The sequence below is a fragment of the Dendropsophus ebraccatus genome, chromosome 9, assembly GCF_027789765.1.
Source record: "Dendropsophus ebraccatus isolate aDenEbr1 chromosome 9, aDenEbr1.pat, whole genome shotgun sequence".
Classification (NCBI taxonomy): domain Eukaryota; kingdom Metazoa; phylum Chordata; class Amphibia; order Anura; family Hylidae; genus Dendropsophus; species Dendropsophus ebraccatus.
In genome coordinates, this window is record NC_091462.1 from 88,025,460 (window position 1) to 88,044,155 (window position 18,696).

Sequence of the window (18,696 nt, forward strand, 5' to 3'; positions counted from 1 at the left end):
CAACCATCATAAGGCTATGTTCCCACTACAGGAACGTGCCGTTATGTGTGGGGAAGAGGTGGCTGTCTATTAATAATGATGGGAAACATAATGATCATGCTAAATGACGGCACGTTCCTGTAGTAGAGAAATAGCCTACATACACAAAAGTACCATTACATCCCAGATACAATGTGCACATAGCACTGATAATCAATATAGACTTGTAATATGCAGCTGTGTGGCGCCCACCGACCAGCACATCCCGCTCTGTAGACACATTCTAGTACGCCTCTTCTAGCAGCTGATGTGTCCATCTCCTCTACATGAAGGCGGTCCTGACCCCCTGCAGGGAGCGCTACATTTGTGCAGCTGTATTTATCTATTGCTGTAGCTTCTCACTGAAAGAATCCTTCTGGTAATAAGGGGGAAGGAATCCTAAAGAATTGGACTGGTCCACAAGGTACAGGTTGTTTAAGTGAATCAGTCACTCCCGAAATGCAGACTGACCCACCAGCACGGTACTGAAGATTTCATCAAATGCATTACAATCAATACTCTTGGCCGATAATCATTTGGTGTAATAGGTCATGGAAAAAGGGAGGAGGTAGGTAAACATAACAACACGCACTTACCTCCTCTGCTCAAGAGCTGGGGTCTGCTGTCCTCGCTCCGATCCCTGGCTGCTTCTAGGTCTGAGTGGGGACCTAGGACATGATGTGTCAGGTCCGCTCTGTAGGACCCTGCTATGGCCGCTGACTGGCTGACCTAACATGTCATGTCCCAGATCCCCTCTCAGACCTAGAAGCAGCCAGGGATCGGAGCAGAAGAGAGCGGACCCCTGCACTGGAGCCAGGGAGGTAAGTGCATGTTGTTACACCTATGCACCTCCTCCCCGGCTGTTTTAAAAAAACAAAAAGTCTGTGCCCGGAGTTCCCCTTTAAACGATCAGCCGACTTCATTGTCTTTGAACATTGAAGACATGAAAAATCACAAAAAAATTGCTGACTTCAGTGGGCAGCCTGAATGTTCTAAGGATTGTACGGGCTGCTCCCCGCAGTTGTTGAAGAATTACCAACCACATCTGCTGGAAGTTTGTTCCCAGCATCTACTACTCTTTCAGTAAAGTAATATTTTCTAATGTTGTTTCTGATCTTTCCCCCAACTAACCTGAGATTATGTCCCCTTGTTCTTTAGTTTAGTTTTTATTATTAAAAACACTTCCCTCCTGAACCCGAAGTAGTGATTTCCTAAAGGCATCAGACTCATCTCTGCTCATTTGCATAATGAGGAGCAGCGTTGATTTCCCTGCAATGGGACCGGAATCAGGAGCAGGACTGGCAGGAGGGTAAGTTTGGGGGGCTCTATCCAGGGGTGGGGTGGGTGACAAGTTCCCTTTAAAGAGGTAGTTCAGCCAAAAAAGGAACGCTCCGAGTGCTACTAACAGGCTCATTTACATATTCCTTTTTGAATAAAGTTTTTGAAAACGGTGGGACCGACAAAGAAAAGAAGACCGACACCGGAAAGATGAGGTATGCAGCTGCAGGCAGATGTCAGCATGGAACACGGACGTGGAATGCCTGTAACGGACTCTCCCCCGCCCGGGCAGCATCTGTGATAAGATGCTGGGAGCGGGGGAACTGTACACATATGTGCTGCGCTGTAATGACAGAGCTGGGCGGCTGCTTTATTACAGTGCAGCGCATATCTGTACAGTTCCCCCGCTCCCAGCATCTTATCACAGATGCTGCCCGGGCGGGGGAGAGTCCGTTACAGGTATTCCACGTCCGTGGTCCGTGAGGAACACAGAACATGAGAATGCAGCCTAAGGCTGGGTTCACACTACGTATATTTCAGTCAGTATTGTGGTCCTCATATTGCAACCAAAACCAGGAGTGGATTAAAAACACAGAAAGGATCTGTTCACACAATGTTGAAATTGAGTGGATGGCCGGCATTTTATGGCAAATATTTGCTGTTATTTTAAAACAACGGCTGTTATATTGAAATAATGGCCGTTATTTACTGTTATATGGCGGCCATCCACTCAATTTCACCATTGTGTGAACAGATCCTTTCTGTGTTTTCAATCCACTCCTGGTTTTGGTTGCAATATGACCACAATACTGACTGAAATATACGTAGTGTGAACCCAGCCTAAGGGTTCATTTACACAGAAAGATTTATTTTACAGATTTTTGAAGCCAAAGCCAGGAATGGATGTGAAAAGAGGAAAAATCTCAGCCTTTCCCTTATGACCTGTTCCCTGTATATAGTCTGTTTCTGGCTTTGGCTTCAGGTAAATCTCTCTTTGTTCCCCCCAAAGCTACAACTTACTTATTACTATTTTGTGGTGTAACCCTCCATAATGCCAATAACTTTAGTTTATCATTGTGTAAGACGGCGTGTCCAGGTAACACAGAGACAGTAAAATAAATGTAGAATTGTTTGGCTGAACTTAGTCACCTCCCATCTAAACTGCTGGGCTGTAATAAATGCTAATAAGAAAAATTATATATTATAAATGTCAAGAAGATTTGTGACTTTGTGCAGATGACACATAGACAGAAGTGAGGATGCTTCTAGAAAACACAGGCTCCCCTCAGCACTGGGCTGTAAGGGGCTGCACACTGAGAAAGGGGAAAAAAAAGTTATAAAAAAAAAAGATAAAGAAGAGAACATTCTAGGACAGGCCGCCTTTAAGGGGCGTGGCTCTGCCGGCGTCCAGCCGGGTTATGGGCGTGTCCGGGGGCGGGCCGTTACACGTCATCCTTGCCTGAGCGCTGTTTCCCGGCATGCTGTGCGCTCGCTGCAGTTAGGCCACGTCCCCGGGCCACGTAGCTTGCCGCTCGCCATTTTAACGGATTGAAGTCAGTGGCTGCAGCGACACAGCTCGTCTCCGCGGTCCCGGGTCACCTCTACCCTCTCTTCTCCCCCCCGGTCACCGTGCATCCCTTGTCCCGCATCCTCTAGCACAATGAACATCTTCAGGTTAACCGGGGACTTGTCCCATTTGGCAGCCATCATTATACTGCTGCTGAAGATCTGGAAGACCCGCTCCTGTGCCGGTAAGTGATGCCCCAGCCTGGGGAGGGGTGTGCCCCCGGTGCCCCTGCAGCCAGTCACAGCCCGGAGCATGCACACTCCACTGTGCCGGCTGTGCACACTCCTGTATACCCCATACCTGCTGTAGCTTCTCCTGTGTGTACCCCATACCTGCTGTAGCTTCTCCTGTGTACCCCATACCTGCTGTAGCTTCTCCTGTATACCCCATACCTGCTGTAGCTTCTCCTGTATACCCCATACCTGCTGTAGCTTCTCCTGTATACCCCATACCTGCTGTAGCTTCTCCTGTGTATACCCCATACCTGCTGTAGCTTCTCCTGTGTATACCCCATACCTGCTGTAGCTTCTCCTGTGTATACCCCATACCTGCTGTAGCTTCTCCTGTATACCCCATACCTGCTGTAGCTTCTCCTGTATACCCCATACCTGCTGTAGCTTCTCCTGTATATACCTGCTGTAGCTTCTCCTGTATACCCCATACCTGCTGTAGCTTCTCCTGTGTGTACCCCATACCTGCTGTAGCTTCTCCTGTATACCCCATACCTGCTGTAGCTTCTCCTGTGTATACCCCATACCTGCTGTAGCTTCTCCTGTATACCCCATATCTGCTGTAGCTTCTCCTGTATACCCCATACCTGCTGTAGCTTCTCCTGTATATCCCATACCTGCTGTAGCTTCTCCTGTATACCCTATACCTGCTGTAGCTTCTCCTGTATACCCCATACCTGCTGTAGCTTCTCCTGTGTATACCTGCTGTAGCTTCTCCTGTGTATACCTGCTGTAGCTTCTCCTGTGTATACCTGCTGTAGCTTCTCCTGTGTATACCTGCTGTAGCTTCTCCTGTGTATACCTGCTGTAGCTTCTCCTGTGTATACCTGCTGTAGCTTCTCCTGTGTATACCTGCTGTAGCTTCTCCTGTGTATACCTGCTGTAGCTTCTCCTGTGTATACCTGCTGTAGCTTCTCCTGTGTATACCTGCTGTAGCTTCTCCTGTGTATACCTGCTGTAGCTTCTCCTGTGTACCCCATACCTGCTGTAGCTTCTCCTGTGTATACCCCATACCTGCTGTAGCTTCTCCTGTATACCCCATACCTGCTGTAGCTTCTCCTGTATACCCCATACCTGCTGTAGCTTCTCCTGTGTATACCTGCTGTAGCTTCTCCTGTGTATACCCCATACCTGCTGTAGCTTCTCCTGTGTATACCCCATACCTGCTGTAGCTTCTCCTGTGTATACCCCATACCTGCTGTAGCTTCTCCTGTGTATACCCCATACCTGCTGTAGCTTCTCCTGTGTATACCCCATACCTGCTGTAGCTTCTCCTCTGTATACCCCATACCTGCTGTAGCTTCTCCTCTGTATACCCCATACCTGCTGTAGCTTCTCCTCTGTATACCCCATACCTGCTGTAGCTTCTCCTGTATACCCCATACCTGCTGTAGCTTCTCCTGTATACCCCATACCTGCTGTAGCTTCTCCTGTATACCCCATACCTGCTGTAGCTTCTCCTGTGTGTATACCTGTTCTTCTTGCAGCATATCCCCAGCCTAGGATTGATGCTTGGGTGTGAGCTGGTATGTGTGTGTGCAGAGGGCAGTGCCAGCTGTGCCCTGCTATACAGGAACCCCTATGTATAGGGCCACGTCATACTCTGTGCTCTGCCATCACTCTGCACTGTATATTGTATAGGGATGCGGCTGCAGGACATAGTTCACACTGTTCAGTCTTTTTAACTTTAGTATTGATCGGAAACCCAACTCTTACCAGTGCAAGGGTCACTATTGACGTGTAAGCGTCTCAGCGTGGCATAACATCAGCTGTAACGTGTGCCGGTGATTATTGGGGGCTCTGTAGCCGTGACGGCCATTCATTGCTGTCCAGTCTCTTCCTGATGATGTCACAGCTACTTATAGATGTCTGTGGATGTGATCAGGCACAGGGGTATGCATTGTGCTCTGTAGATGTTTATATTGTTTCTATAGATCAGTGCTTCCCGACCAGTGTATCTCTAGCTGTTGCAGAACTACAACTCCCATCATGTCCCTGACAGCCATAGGTGTCTAGATTCTGCACTGTAGATGTCCGTCATGTAGTTGTTGTAAAACTACAATTCCTATCATGGCATAAGGTGATAGGTTTAGACTGTTCATAATCCTATAGATACAAAACATGTTGTTTTCTGTAAAGAGGGTGCACGGTACATGTCAGTAGCTATGCGGTGTAGGGCTGTGCACAGTGCATGATGAGAGTGTTTGTCCTCATGCCTGATGCATGTGCTAGAAGTCATTGAATCGCAGCCATCTCTACATGATAGGCTCCGGCTTGTGCTGTGTGTGGATCTGACGTGGCAGCCGGCTGTAAGGCGTGGTGAGACCCTAATCCGTCAGCTCCCGTTATTACATGTCAGCTGTTAACCCTTTCCCTCCTGCAGCTGGTTGGAGTAGTGGCCCCTGTCTCCAGGCTGAGGAATCCTCCCAGATGTAGTATGGCATTGTTAGGTTGTGAGGAGGATGCAGCCACATCATCACCTCTGGTATAGGCTACCTGCTGCGGTGTCAGCATAGTGCCAGGCTATAGTGTGTGTGCACTGGGGTTCAATGATCAATAGTTACAGGACCTTGTATCTGGGGGGTCCCAAATGCACAAACATTATAATAACTCATAGTATAAGTGGCTGAAAAATAAATAAAATTATATATATATATATATATATATATATATATATATATATATATATATATATATATATATATATATTAATTATACATACACACACTTTTTTTTTATTTATTTTTTTCTATAGAAAGTCTGGTGGGGAATGCTTTTGTTTATTGTTCAGGACCTGATACAGTAGAGTCCTATCCTCATTGGTATGGAGAGCAGGCTGCTTTAGGTCCCAGCTGTCTATGGAGAGATGGCTGCATGACGCGGATCACAATAAAGATAAATGAGTGACAGGGAAAGTGCTGAGCTCTGGCTTCTCCTGTATACAGGACATTAGTGCATTGCTCTGCATGATGCTTACCTGCTTGTCCTCGGTGCCTGCAGGCCGCATCTTAGAGAGGAGCTTACCACACTTGTCTCCTGCTGGCAGCGGGGACGCCGCTTATTTACTGGGCAATTACACCCGTCTGTGCTGCCAGGAGAGACCTAGACCGGCCCTTTTATTAATCTGTGGTATTGACAGTGGTGCTACTCTGAGCCAAACAAGTCTATGCAAAAGCTCTAGGAAATTGAGTGTTTTCTGGTTTTGCACATCATCTGAGATGAACTCTATAAATAGCTGGGATTTTTTGTTTTTCTGAAGTACATACAGAGTATGCACATGTGCGTTGTTTCCTGAAGTACATACACATACCATACATAGCATGCACATGTGCATTGTTTCCTGAAGTACATACACATACCATACATAGCATGCACATGTGCATTGTTTCCTGAAGTACATACACATACCATACATAGCATGCACATGTGCATTGTTTCCTGAAGTACATACACATACCATACATAGCATGCACATGTGCGTTGTTTCCTGAAGTACATACACATACCATACATAGCATGCACATGTGCGTTGTTTCCTGAAGTACATACACATACCATACATAGCATGCACATGTGCGTTGTTTCCTGAAGTACATACACATACCATACATAGCATGCACATGTGCGTTGTTTCCTGAAGTACATACACATACCATACATAGCATGCACATGTGCATTGTTTCCTGAAGTACATACACATACCATACATAGCATGCACATGTGCATTGTTCCACCCCCATCAGACCAAATCCCTGGTACAGCAGGTAAAGCGAGTCCAAGGCCGCAGCACCACAGAACAATAGCATGTCTATCCTCAGGTCAAATGGATGTCACCTTCATGGAAAAAAATTGCCTGAAGCTAAAGAAACATGTAGTGGTCATAATGGGACAGAAGACTACGCTGATGGGATTATTAATGTGCACAGGAATAACAGTGAATGTGAGAAGTTGTGCAGAATGGTGATGAAACCGAGGTGCGGTATGGATGCTTTGTGTATATCCTTAAAATGTACCTATTGTTTCAAAAGATTAAAGTAAATGTACCATCAGGCCTGGGCTGAAGCACTGGAGGCGGGCTGACCCACCCCCAGTGGGAGTAAACCCCCGCCCCTCTATGATGCGGCTCCATTAGAATCAATGGAGCCGTATCATAGAGGGGCAGGGGTTTCCTCCCACTGAGAGTGGGTCGGCCCATCTCCAGTGCTTCAGCCCAGGCCTGATGGTACATTCACTTTAAGGACTTGCATGGTTTCCGCAGCAGATTTGATGCTGTGTTCAGTTATTTAGATCGGGTCTGCACCATCAAATCCGCTGTGATTGCACATGTGGCACTGAGGAGGAAGGTATGTCTTTTTACCTTCCTCCTCAGCACCATTCCCATGCTGTTAGCAGTGTAATCCTCGGTCCGGAGCACCGTTAGGAGCACTGCCCCGCCCCCCCAGTGCTCATGTCGGCTCATCCGCTCCATTGATTATCATTAGAAGCAGTGGGCCGGCTCATGCTCTGGGGGCGGTGCTCCGGACAGAGGTTTACACTGCTACCAGGATGGGAATGGCGCAGATGGGGAATATATGCTATAGCTGGCATGTGGAGGGAGAAATGATTATTGATGCACTGGGTTTCTGCAAGGTGCTATAGGAGCAGATGTAACAGAAGGACAGCAAAAACATGTTTCCCTAAGTACTGAAAAGGCTTGACCTGTGCTGGGGGATCATTTACAGAACACTAATATAGATGGCATATGGTTGGAGGAGTTGTTGCTGGTAGACTACCTTTTTACGGTGCTATGTGAGTAGCACAGGAAGGAAAGCTACACCAAGCACTGCTGCTGTTTAGATGAGTGGGAAGACTTGATTTACCTTGCCTGGACAGTGCAGATCCTGTGGACACTTGGAAGCATGTGCACAGTCTGTCCTCTCTCCTGCACATAGCAGTGGCTAAGGCCCTCCCCCCTTGTGATCTGTCTTGGTCACAGCTTTAACTCCTATTACCGTGAGTGTAAATGCTTTAAGGGGGAGTTTTTTTCTTAATTCTTATTTCTTATCATTTGCAGGTATTTCTGGAAAGAGTCAGCTTCTATTTGCATTGGTGTTCACCACTCGATACCTGGATCTTTTTACCTCGTTTATTTCATTGTACAACACTTCTATGAAGGTAAGATGTACTCCAAAACGTCTGTTCAGGGATGGTGCGCACACTCCAAGGAGTTCCTCACAGTTATTCTTCTATCTTGGTCACCTCAATCTGCTGCAGTGCCTGATCTGTCATACGGTGGATACCATTGGCGTTTGCTGGAACCCATTGACGTTATCAGAACCATCCAGATCAGTTGCAGTGTCCTTCATTTTAATGGGTTATGGATGGAGATGAGCGAACCTCAAGCATGTTCGAGTCCATCCAAACCCGAACTTTCGGTGGCTGCTGAACTTGGATAAAGCCCTAAGGCTATGTGGAAAACATAGATATAGTCATTGGCTGCATCCATGTTTTCCAGACAACCTTAGAGCTTTATCCAAGTTCAGCAGCCACCGCAAATCAAATGCCGAACGTTCGGATGGACTCGAACCCGGTTCGCTCATCTCTAGTTATGGAGCATTATGCTTCCTGTCAGACCCACCAAGACTGGGGCACTGATGGCAGTGTGAATGGCCGTACCAGCCGATCATCGCTTTGTGTAGTAGCTCATGTTGTAAAACAATGATCTGTCAGCTGATCAATGGTTTACAACAGGAACCAAAATGCCAGTGCTTATGGCCCTGATCTGCTGGCCGTCTCTCATTGTAATAGGAGTGACCGCAGCAGACCACCGCTATCTCCTATGGGCTCCCCGCAGCCCCCTGCTCTTGCTCGCTGCCGTGTGTAATACCACAGACAGCAAGCGGGGAATGAGGAGCAAGCAAGGGCTGACCTGACAGGTTGGCGTTAGATTGCCCCCTCCAGATTGGGCCAAGTAATAGGGCCCTTACTGTATATAAGTGTATGTGCACACTTAGGAATCCGGTGGATCACCCGTCGCTTGCACTTGCTCATTGGCTGTGTGCATCTCTGCCCGTGCCATAGACTTCATGCTATGGTCGGGCAGATTGCGCCATCTGCCCAAAGAATGAACAGATTTGTTCTTTGAATGGATGGCGGAATCCACCTGTGCATGGAATGGGCACGCGGCGGTGAGCAGGGGCGAGCTGCGGGATCCATGGCGGGTGATCCACCCCCGATTCCTCAGTATGCACATACCCTAACAGTACTAGGCTGCTAGAAGCCCCCTGTTATCTGTAAAACTACTTATCCCAGTTTTCCCCCAGAGTATTGCCTACAGGATGGGTAAATTAAACTATTGAAGATTTGCGGGATGTTGGAGGTTACAAAAACCGCACCCTTCCTGCCTACACTTGGTGTGTGGGAAGGCATTCCCACTCTGACTGAGCTGCGACACCTGACACAACCCATGGACAGATGTGGTCTAATCATTTTGGTTTTATTAGTGTACAGCCCCTTTAAGAGGCAACTTTTTTTTTTTTTCCGTTGACATCTGCCCATCATGGGCTTCAGCGTTTGTCAGCTGTGTGGTGGCTTCTGTATGATGATGCTTTGCCGCTTATCTAGAATCTGCGCTTGTATTACAGCGTTAGTCTTTTCTCACTCCGAGCTCTCAATAGCTATTCAATAAGCTCTTATGATGTTAGCCGGCAGAATGGCAATAAGGGAGCGTGGGTTTATTTCAGTTTTTCTTAATAATGTCTTCTCTCGGTTAGACGTTACTGCTATTTTTCTCAGGCAGAAATGTCTCGCTTTCTAATGACTGAGCAGAATATGGATTCCTGCGGATCTTGTTTCTTACTGGGAAAATAACTTGTATTGTCATGTCATTTATATGAAACCAGCACTGAAGGAATTGTCTAGAAAAAAAACTCTGTGGTAAATGAGCATTGTCCTATTAGTGTCTGGCCCATGGGGGATCTGCTCCTTTTTTCCAGAGAACATGATGGTCTCTATGTGTATTAAGAAGTTGGATGTAAGCTGTGGATGCAGTCAGTCCTGGTAAATAACTGTATTATAATCCCATTGCCAGTGCCAGAGATTTGTAATTTCCCTCTCTTAAAAAAAAAACAAAAAAAAACCCTCCAAGTCTTTTAGTACTTATCAGTTGCTGTATGTCCTGCAGGAAGTGGTGTATTGTTTCCACTCTGACACAGTTCTCTCTGCTGCCATCTCTGTCCATGTCAGGAACTGTCTAGAGCAGTAGCAAATCCCCATGGAAAACCTATCCTACTCTCAAGACTGGAAAGAATACACCACTTCCTGCAGGACATACAGCAGCTGATAAGTAGTGGAAGACTTAGAGGACCTGTCACCCCGGCTCCAACTATCAAAGTCCCGGACCCCGTCCCGCCGCCGAGATATCCCCGTCGGAAGCTGTGCGTTCGCTCACCAGAAATGAGTCCGATGCCCATAGAGAATGACAGGAGCAGTCATTCTCTATGGGCGTCGGACTCCTCTCTGGTGAACGCGTGCACTGCTTCTGATGGGGATTTCTCGGGACCAGGACATCGAGGAAGGGGTAAGTATAAGAGGCTCCGTGGGGGGTAGGGGGGTCGGTGGGGGAGGGGGGTCGGTCGGGCTTCATCCCGGCAACCGGGGTGACGGGTCCCATTAAAAAAAATAATTTATAGAAGCATATCACAAATCTCTGGCACCAATAAATTTTATTTGCTGAACTACCCCTTTAAAGTAAGAGTGAAGGGTGTTTTTGAAAAATATACATTGGTCCTCTGATCGCCTGTCTTCCCCCATCCAGTCACTGACCACAGTGGTGTCTCATCTCAGCTGCCTATTGGCTAACCAGCAGGTCTTGCTCCGAGCTCTCACTTGAAGGTTTTAGTGGTTAAGTGATCTTTGCAAAACGGGTCAGGTTCCTCTGCAACAGAAGATTTGGGCACATGTTACTAGATATCTTAGACCCCACTTTTTGGTTGGCATATTTTGCCATTGAGAGAATGGCGTGCATTAATCTGGGATATTTTCGGGCCCCACTTGGACGTGCCCCTGTTTTCAAGGACGTTTAGTTATGTCGGTAAAATCGTTTGCTTAGGAAATAAGGACACGACTAACAGGCAAATATGGGAAGGTTATAAAGAGTGTTCATTTGTTTCTGCATAAAATGTGTAGAAGCACCACCAACATTGAAGTTGACCCACTAAGGTTTTTAAAGTTTTATGAATGAGGGGATTAGAGGGGACCTTTTTATGTTGGCTGCACCCCCTATTTTACTAAATCCTCTCCCTGCACCATACAGCCTTATGATGGGTTCTGTAGATCTGCAGGTAACTTGCACCAGTGTTATAACTGTCTGGCCTAAATCCTGTTTACAACTATATCTTTTGATGTATTATAACTTTGCGTTATATGTTTATATGGTATTTTTGCTTTCTTTTAGCTCATCTATATTGCCTGCTCATATGCAACAATCTATATGATATACATGAAGTTCAAGGCCACATATGATGGCAACCATGACACCTTCAGAGTGGAGTTCCTTGTTGTTCCTGTTGGTGGATTGGCCGTCCTTGTCAATCATGATTTCTCTCTTCTTGAGGTAGGTTTGTCTTTTCCTATCGGAATGATATCACCTTCTAAAGCGAAGTGTCAGATGTATGTCCACTAAGCTGTGGAATGGTCGACTATGTCAGGGTGGTTTTGTATTGCAGTCCTATTGAGTGATATTGACAGAAGGTTGCCATTGCTTGTATTGCTCAACCAACAGTATTAAGGCCCTATTGCATGGAGCGATAATCTGTCAAATCAGGCTGATTTGGCAGATTATTACTGTGTAATAAACACAAGCAATCAGCTAATAGTTATCGTTTATTCCAGCCTAAAAATCATCTGCTGCCGGGCGCACATTGCCACGTGTGATAGTGATGCGTGGTCAATGTAAAAATAAAGTAAATAAAAGTTTATACATACCTCTCTACCCTCCCCGGTGTTCTTTTTGCTTCTGCCCGCAGCTGCCGCTGGAACTTCAGAGTCTGTCTTTAAAGTGACAGGCAGCTCAGCCAATCACTGGTCGCGGTGGTTCCATCTCGGTCACCGATTGGCTAGGTGGCTTGTCACTTCAGAGGTGGTCTCTGAAGTTCCAGTGGCTGCTGCAGACAGCAGGCAGAAGCGAGAAGAACAGCGGGAAGATGTATAAACATATTTTTTACACTAGGGCAAGGGCTGAAAGGACACCACTAACAATGTCTGTGCATCCTCTGTTGTACATTTATCCAGCCGTGTAATAGGTTTAGTAAGCGAGCGCTGTTCTAGCACTCACTTACATTAGTGATCGAGCTGTGTAATACTGCTTAGTTAAAATGAATCTGAGATTCTGGAACTCCAGCACTGTACCAAGTCTCAATAAATGCATTACCATCATACACTCCCAAACTTTTTTTTTTTTGCTTGTGTTTTTTTTTCCCTTTGTGGGATCTGAGCAGAGCTGAACAGTTTATGCTAAGCGCAGCATGTCCATCACACAGGAAGAGGCCAAAGAGGTGCTGCATTCCTAGGGAGCACAGTGCCCTAGGCCCCGCCTCTTTGACATTTGAATTAATCTTATTAAGGGTACAAACACACTTGACGTATCCGCAGTGAGTTCCTCGCTGTGGATCCCGGCCCTGTGTACTCAGTGAGAGACAAACTCGCAGCAGGGATGTAGTTCCCTGCTGCGAGTTTGTCAGCAGCCCGCCCCGTTAATCCCCCGGCCACTGGAGTCTATACATTACCGGGTCTCCTGCTTGCTTCGGCGGGTCCCAGCATGTCCCGCTCGGCCTGTCAGTGTGCTGCCCCGCCGCAGCACACTGATTGGCCAAGTGGGACGTGAAGACACCGGGAACCGCCAAAGCAAGCAGGAGCGGAGACCCTGTAATGTATAGACTCCAGTGGCCGGGGGATTAACGGGGGGGGGGGGGCTGCGGACAAACTCGCAGCAGGGATATACATCCCTGCTGCGAGTTTTGTCTCTAAGAGTATAGGGCTGGGATCCACATGTGAAAGAATAGGCATCCCCCCATCTAGGTCTCAGTCTTTTATGCCACAAAACATGTTGATGCCTCTGCCTCAGACTTGAAAATAAAAATTAAAATTCTGCTTAACCCAATTTAATGATACATGCTAGAAGAATATTTGAATGGGATATTCTGAGAGTAAGTTCTCACCTGCCCATAGGAAATGGGGAAACCTAGATGACTGGTGGGAGTCCATATTGTTTAGTTCTCTTACATAGTACCTGTCATTAGATAAAAACAAACTTCTGACATGTCCCAGAGACTGGTTGTGTTCAGACCGTGACTGATCAGGGGAATGAGCCTGGAGACATCTGCATGCTGTGCATACTCTCCTGGCTCTGTGTTATGTGACCTGGACGGCCGCACAATGCAAGTCCATGGGCCCATCCAGGTCGCCAAACACAAAGCGGAGAGAAGGCATGGCAACGTAATTGTGTCTCTGCTAGTTCTTCTGATCAGTCTCAACAGTCAGACCACAACCAGTTATATTTACCAACCAATCAGGGCATATACGGGTATATAGATAAAAAATTTCATTATTTCCCACGCTGTATGCAAATGATCTTCAGCTAGTCCTCAGGGGGTTCTTCTTCCAAGTAGTTGACGTGTCAATTCTTTGGACGAAGAGCACCGTCGCTTTGAATCAGTTTGACAGGCTGGGTTTCAAGCGGCGTCCGTGTTGTGGGGTTTGCTTGAAGTTCCGCCACTTTTACCTAGTGTGAACGGGCCCTAAGACTTGGCTATGGGGTCCTCTCTCTGAGAAACCAGACGCTTCCTACATCAGAGAGGCGGCCCATAGTTCTGTTGCATGAGTGCACGTACTGTTTACCTAGTAAGTAATGTGAGATGGGGAAGGTGGATTAACACAGGAACTCGGTACGGTACAAAGTTAACCAAGAACTATGTGAATAATTAAAGGCGTTATCTGGTCTGGTGTAAACTCTGCAGAGGATATCATGTTGTAATGTATGTAGTGTCTGAAAGCCAAGCTTAGGGGCTGCTGTGTGCAGAGGGATAAACACATTCACTTTGCAGGGGTCTGATACTTCTACAGGCCCCCCCCCCCACAGTTATTCAAATCCCCAATATACACCTATGGGAAATGCTTATAAAGTGCCTTTTTTTCCTGCACTTACTACTGCATCAAGGATTCACTTCCTGGATAACATGGTGATGTCACTTCTTGGATAAAACGGTCATGTCACGACCCGACTCCCAGAGCTGTGCGGGCTGTGGCTGCTGGAGAGGATGGTGGCAGGGGGACACCGAGGGACAAAGGGCAATGGAGGGACACTGAGCATCCCTCTGCCATCATCCTCTCCAGCAGACACAGCCTGCACAGCTCTGGGAGTCGGGTCGTGACATCACCATGTTATCCAGGAAGTGAAGCCTTGATGCAGTAATAAGTGCAGGGAAAAAAAACACTTCCCGTTCGTGTATATTGTTGATTTGTATAACTTTTTTGGGGGGGGGGGCATACAATACTTCAATAAAAATTCAATAAAACCTCCTCGTCTAGGCTTTTTGGTACAGTTTAGCCATTCAAGAAAATTGTAAAGTAATAAACTAGCACATTAATGCCGTTGTGTGTGATGGTATGGGTGTTCTGATGGGCATGCTGGATATATTACAAGACTCTATTGTCCTATGAGCTCAAGGCTGACCTGTCTGTCACTGCTTCTCAATTCCAGTCCCCATGGCCACCAACAGGTCATGTGTTGGGGATTTCCTTAGTATTTCACAGGTGATGTAATTATACTCGGTGCATCATGTATTATCACAGCTGTTCTTTGTATGGGATATCCTCAAATCCTGACCTGTTGGGGGGCCTCGAATACTGCAATTGAGAAGCGCTGGTCTTGAATGTTCTTGATATTATTTGAAAGTGGTAACCTGTTTTTTTTTTTTTTTTTTTTTTTTTTTTTTTCCTTCGAGAGTGAACAATTACCAATCGTGCAGGCCACAGCTCTTTTTATTAGAAGGAACCTCCATTCTTGTATATTAGTTGCGGACCTCGTGGTTGGACCACCACCAGTTACTTATCCCCTATCTTGTTGATAAGGCATAATTTGTTGGAATAACCCCTCTTAATTTCTGTAGGTGGTTGAATGCAGTCTGCCCATGGCTCCCCCTAGTGGAGTGTTACCACTTCCCTAGTAGCTTTTGGGCTTTTCCAGGTGAACCCATTAAAGCAGTCAGTGTGTGGTCAGTAGTGGTCTGACTGTCACGATCCACAGTCACACAGTGATGTCTAAATCAAGAAACCCTTTAATAAATAGTTCTGTGATGATTGATTCATACAATAAGCTCTCCCTTTGTTGTCTTGCAGATCCTATGGACCTTCTCCATTTATCTGGAGTCTGTGGCCATCCTGCCTCAGCTCTTCATGATCAGCAAAACAGGTGAAGCGGAGACAATCACTACCCATTACCTGTTCTTTTTGGGCTTGTACCGTGCCTTGTATCTCTTCAACTGGATTTGGCGCTATTCCTTTGAAGGCTTCTTTGACCTGATTGCCATAGTGGCAGGAGTGGTGCAAACCATCCTGTACTGCGACTTCTTCTACTTGTATGTTACAAAAGGTAAGTGTTTCTCTAACAACGCTAGCATCATTGTGGCTTGGGGAACTGTAGGTCATCATTGGTTCAAGTCGTGGAACCCTGTTTGATCAGCTGGGACTACCGTGCTCATATGAATACTGTAGCCTCCCTCCCAAATAGTCGCCTCTGTTCATGTATGCTGTCACCATACTATTAGTAGCAGTGATGCAAAGTACTGTAGCCTTGTGCCCTTCACCTAAATGCAAGATTGATTTAGCATGTTGGATTTCATGTGCATGATCCTTTTCTTCTTGGGAGGGGTTAGGTTGCCGTCCCAAGCTTTCTCAACCTTGAGAACAGTGGGTCTAGCTGCTGAGTGTACATGTGTGTGGGGAGTATTAGGGGGGAGAGTGCTGAACCTGTCACCCGGGCCGCTATGCCCCCACCATCACTACTCTTGAACAGGGCCCCGCATACATACCCGGAGAGGAGTCTGATGGCCATAGGAAATCACTACTCCAGTGATTTCCAATGGCCATTGGACTTATGACAGCTCACTTACATATTGAGCGCACTCATGAGCCACGGTGGGAGCAAAGAAACACATGTGATACACTAATTCACAGTCCAAACTGCTATTATTGCAAGGAGAGACATATGGTACCTTTCATATCTCCATCTGTGCTTCCACAACATAGAAAAATGCTTTTATTCTCTAGAAGCTTAGGACTGACTGTCTTTGCAACAAAGTAGTGGGGCACCCCTTCCTATCCCTATACTTGTTTTCGAGTCAACTAGAAGCCAAACCATACTTCCAAATCTTTTTATGCACAGTGTTGGAAGGCGATTTGGAAGCAGGGCTCAGTGCTGCAATAAAGCAGGGAAGGGAGGGGGAGCAAGGAGGCATTACAGCTCTTGGCACTTAGGGGCGCAGAAAACTCCTTTGACCCTTTTCACCAGAGAATCAAGAATTTTGGTTAACTTTCTGTATAAATTCCAACTCTGTTGATTTATTACTTAACGTTTTTCTTTTCTTCTCTTTATAGTACTAAAAGGAAAGAAGTTGAGTTTGCCAGCATAAGTGCCAAAGATCGGGACCAGCCGCTGTCCTCCACACTGTTTGGACAGAACAATCCTTACTATAAGTGAAGGTGTAAGATGCCTGAAGCAGAGTCAGATACACTACTTTTTTATGCAGATTTGCCCTATTTGCTGCCGGAGAGGCCCCGGGACAGACTGCGATGCCAGCCCCTCCAACAGCAAAGTGGTTCAATGATTGACTCTCGGATACCAGCTGATTTGATTTACGCATCTTGCCTTCCTTGTTTTTTATTATGATGTATAAAGATTTTTTTTACATAAAAGGTATACTGTAATAGATCCAGAGCGCAGTTTCAATTCAATAGTTGTTAAAAAAAAAAAAAAGTTAATTTTTTTTTTTGTGCAGTTTACAACAACTAGATTTAAGTGCAGATTTTTTCAATAGTTTTTTTTTTTTCCTCCCCGGTTACTGACTCTTTCTATAGAGTCTATGATTTGTAATTTTTTTTTTTCTGCTTCCAGTGCTATTAATCTGTTTTTAATAAGATTTTCCAGTCATTCCACTATAATTTATTTTCTCTTGGGGAGGAAAAAACCTGCTTGTGTTAAATGATCCGATCTCTCAAGGATATTTGTCTCATTTAAGCCGTCTTCATGAAAGGGTTCTCGGAATAAAGCGTACGGATATGGATCACAGTGTGTCGATGTCAGCATGTTGCAGGGTACTTGGCAGAAAATGGGTTATTGCCCATTATAGGGCAACAAACCTCACACATTTTATACATGTCACTAAGTGTATGTGTAGATTTATTCTTCTTAAAGGAAAGAGATTTGCTAAAGAGAAGTGCCATTAAGTAGCTGAAAAGAACCTTGTACCTTTTTGTTAATAGAAAAAGGACTTTTGAACATCCATTTTTTTTTTTTTTTTTTTCTTGACAGTCCCTAGAAGATGCCACCCAGGACACTGGTGCTGGCAGACAATGGCAATATTGGTGCAGGCACTGAGTTCTGACCCTGTCATAGATAAAAAACATGTCTGCTTTTTTTACACTTTCGTATGCTAGTAGCTTACTTGTGACTCTCCAGCTTTTGGAACTACAACTCTCAGCATCTTTCCAGATGTCAATGGGTACGGCCTCTAAATAGCTTCTCAGCCACAACGTAGCCATTCCTGATGTCTCACTGTTTTCTGGAATCTAATCATGCAGTAAATTCTGTGTTAAAAAGGAAATTGATATGAAATATCAATGGTTTGAAGTAAAAGTATATGTTCAAAACTGAGTTTATTTCCTTGTTTCTGTTTAGCACACGCACACGCACACACACACACACACACACACAAAGGAACACAAGGTATATACCTCCTTAGTTACAGGGGTCATCTGTGTTGTGTTTTTTTTTTCAGAGAATAATTATTCAGTACTCGCCTTCCCCTGCTGCTGCCATGCCAATGGTGCCTAATTTCTAGGTCTTTATTTTCTGGTGCCTATTTAAACAGAAAGGAATGGCCAATCTCACAGTTGCTAGCTAAGGAGGGTCATCTAGGTTGACCATTGATAGACTGAGCACTCATTTCTTATGTGTCAAGACCCAGAAGTGGTGAGTAGAGATAAGGGTGGCTGAAGAAGTATACACCCTGGCTGTATCCAACTTCTTTAGCCACCAGTATTCAAATGCTGAGTGATTGGACTCAACCATGCTCGAGTTGGGCTAGTGTATCTCTAGTGTTGAGCACTGAGGTGAGTACTAGCAAACATAATTTTATCATTGCATTCAGTGGAAACTATATTCATTGAGTTGCCCTAAGTAGTGGGAAGAGACAGCCAGGGATTTGCCCTGTAATATTGTGTAAAAGGAAGGAGGCGCATTGGAGCAGTTCCAGAAAAACAGCGCTCCGGCGCCTATAAGAGGAATTTCAGGAGCTCCTAGTTTGTTTTTTTTTATTCAGTGTTTTAAACCAAAGCCAGAGGTACATT

General features: G+C 45.8%; 1 protein-coding gene across 1 annotated transcript; it reads left to right on the forward strand.

Annotated features, from left to right (window-relative positions):
- The first annotated feature begins 2,781 nt into the window (after window positions 1–2,781).
- On the forward strand, window positions 2,782–18,001 carry KDELR2 (KDEL endoplasmic reticulum protein retention receptor 2). Its single transcript, XM_069983772.1, has 5 exons — window positions 2,782–3,047; window positions 8,147–8,247; window positions 11,528–11,686; window positions 15,469–15,721; window positions 16,726–18,001. Exons 1-5 carry the CDS (start codon window positions 2,957–2,959, stop codon window positions 16,758–16,760), a joined length of 639 nt encoding a protein of 212 aa, XP_069839873.1. The 5' UTR covers window positions 2,782–2,956; the 3' UTR covers window positions 16,761–18,001.
- Window positions 18,002–18,696: the final 695 nt, after the last annotated feature.

Excerpts from the sequence above, each read along its gene's own strand:
- KDELR2 (XM_069983772.1), top strand. The coding sequence starts at position 2,957 with ATGAACATCTTCAGGTTAACCGGGGACTTGTCCCATTTGGCAGCCATC. Across the intron at positions 11,687-15,468 it reads ATGATTTCTCTCTTCTTGAG|ATCCTATGGACCTTCTCCAT; the intron begins GTAGGTTTGTCT and ends GTTGTCTTGCAG. Across the intron at positions 15,722-16,725 it reads CTACTTGTATGTTACAAAAG|TACTAAAAGGAAAGAAGTTG; the intron begins GTAAGTGTTTCT and ends TTCTCTTTATAG.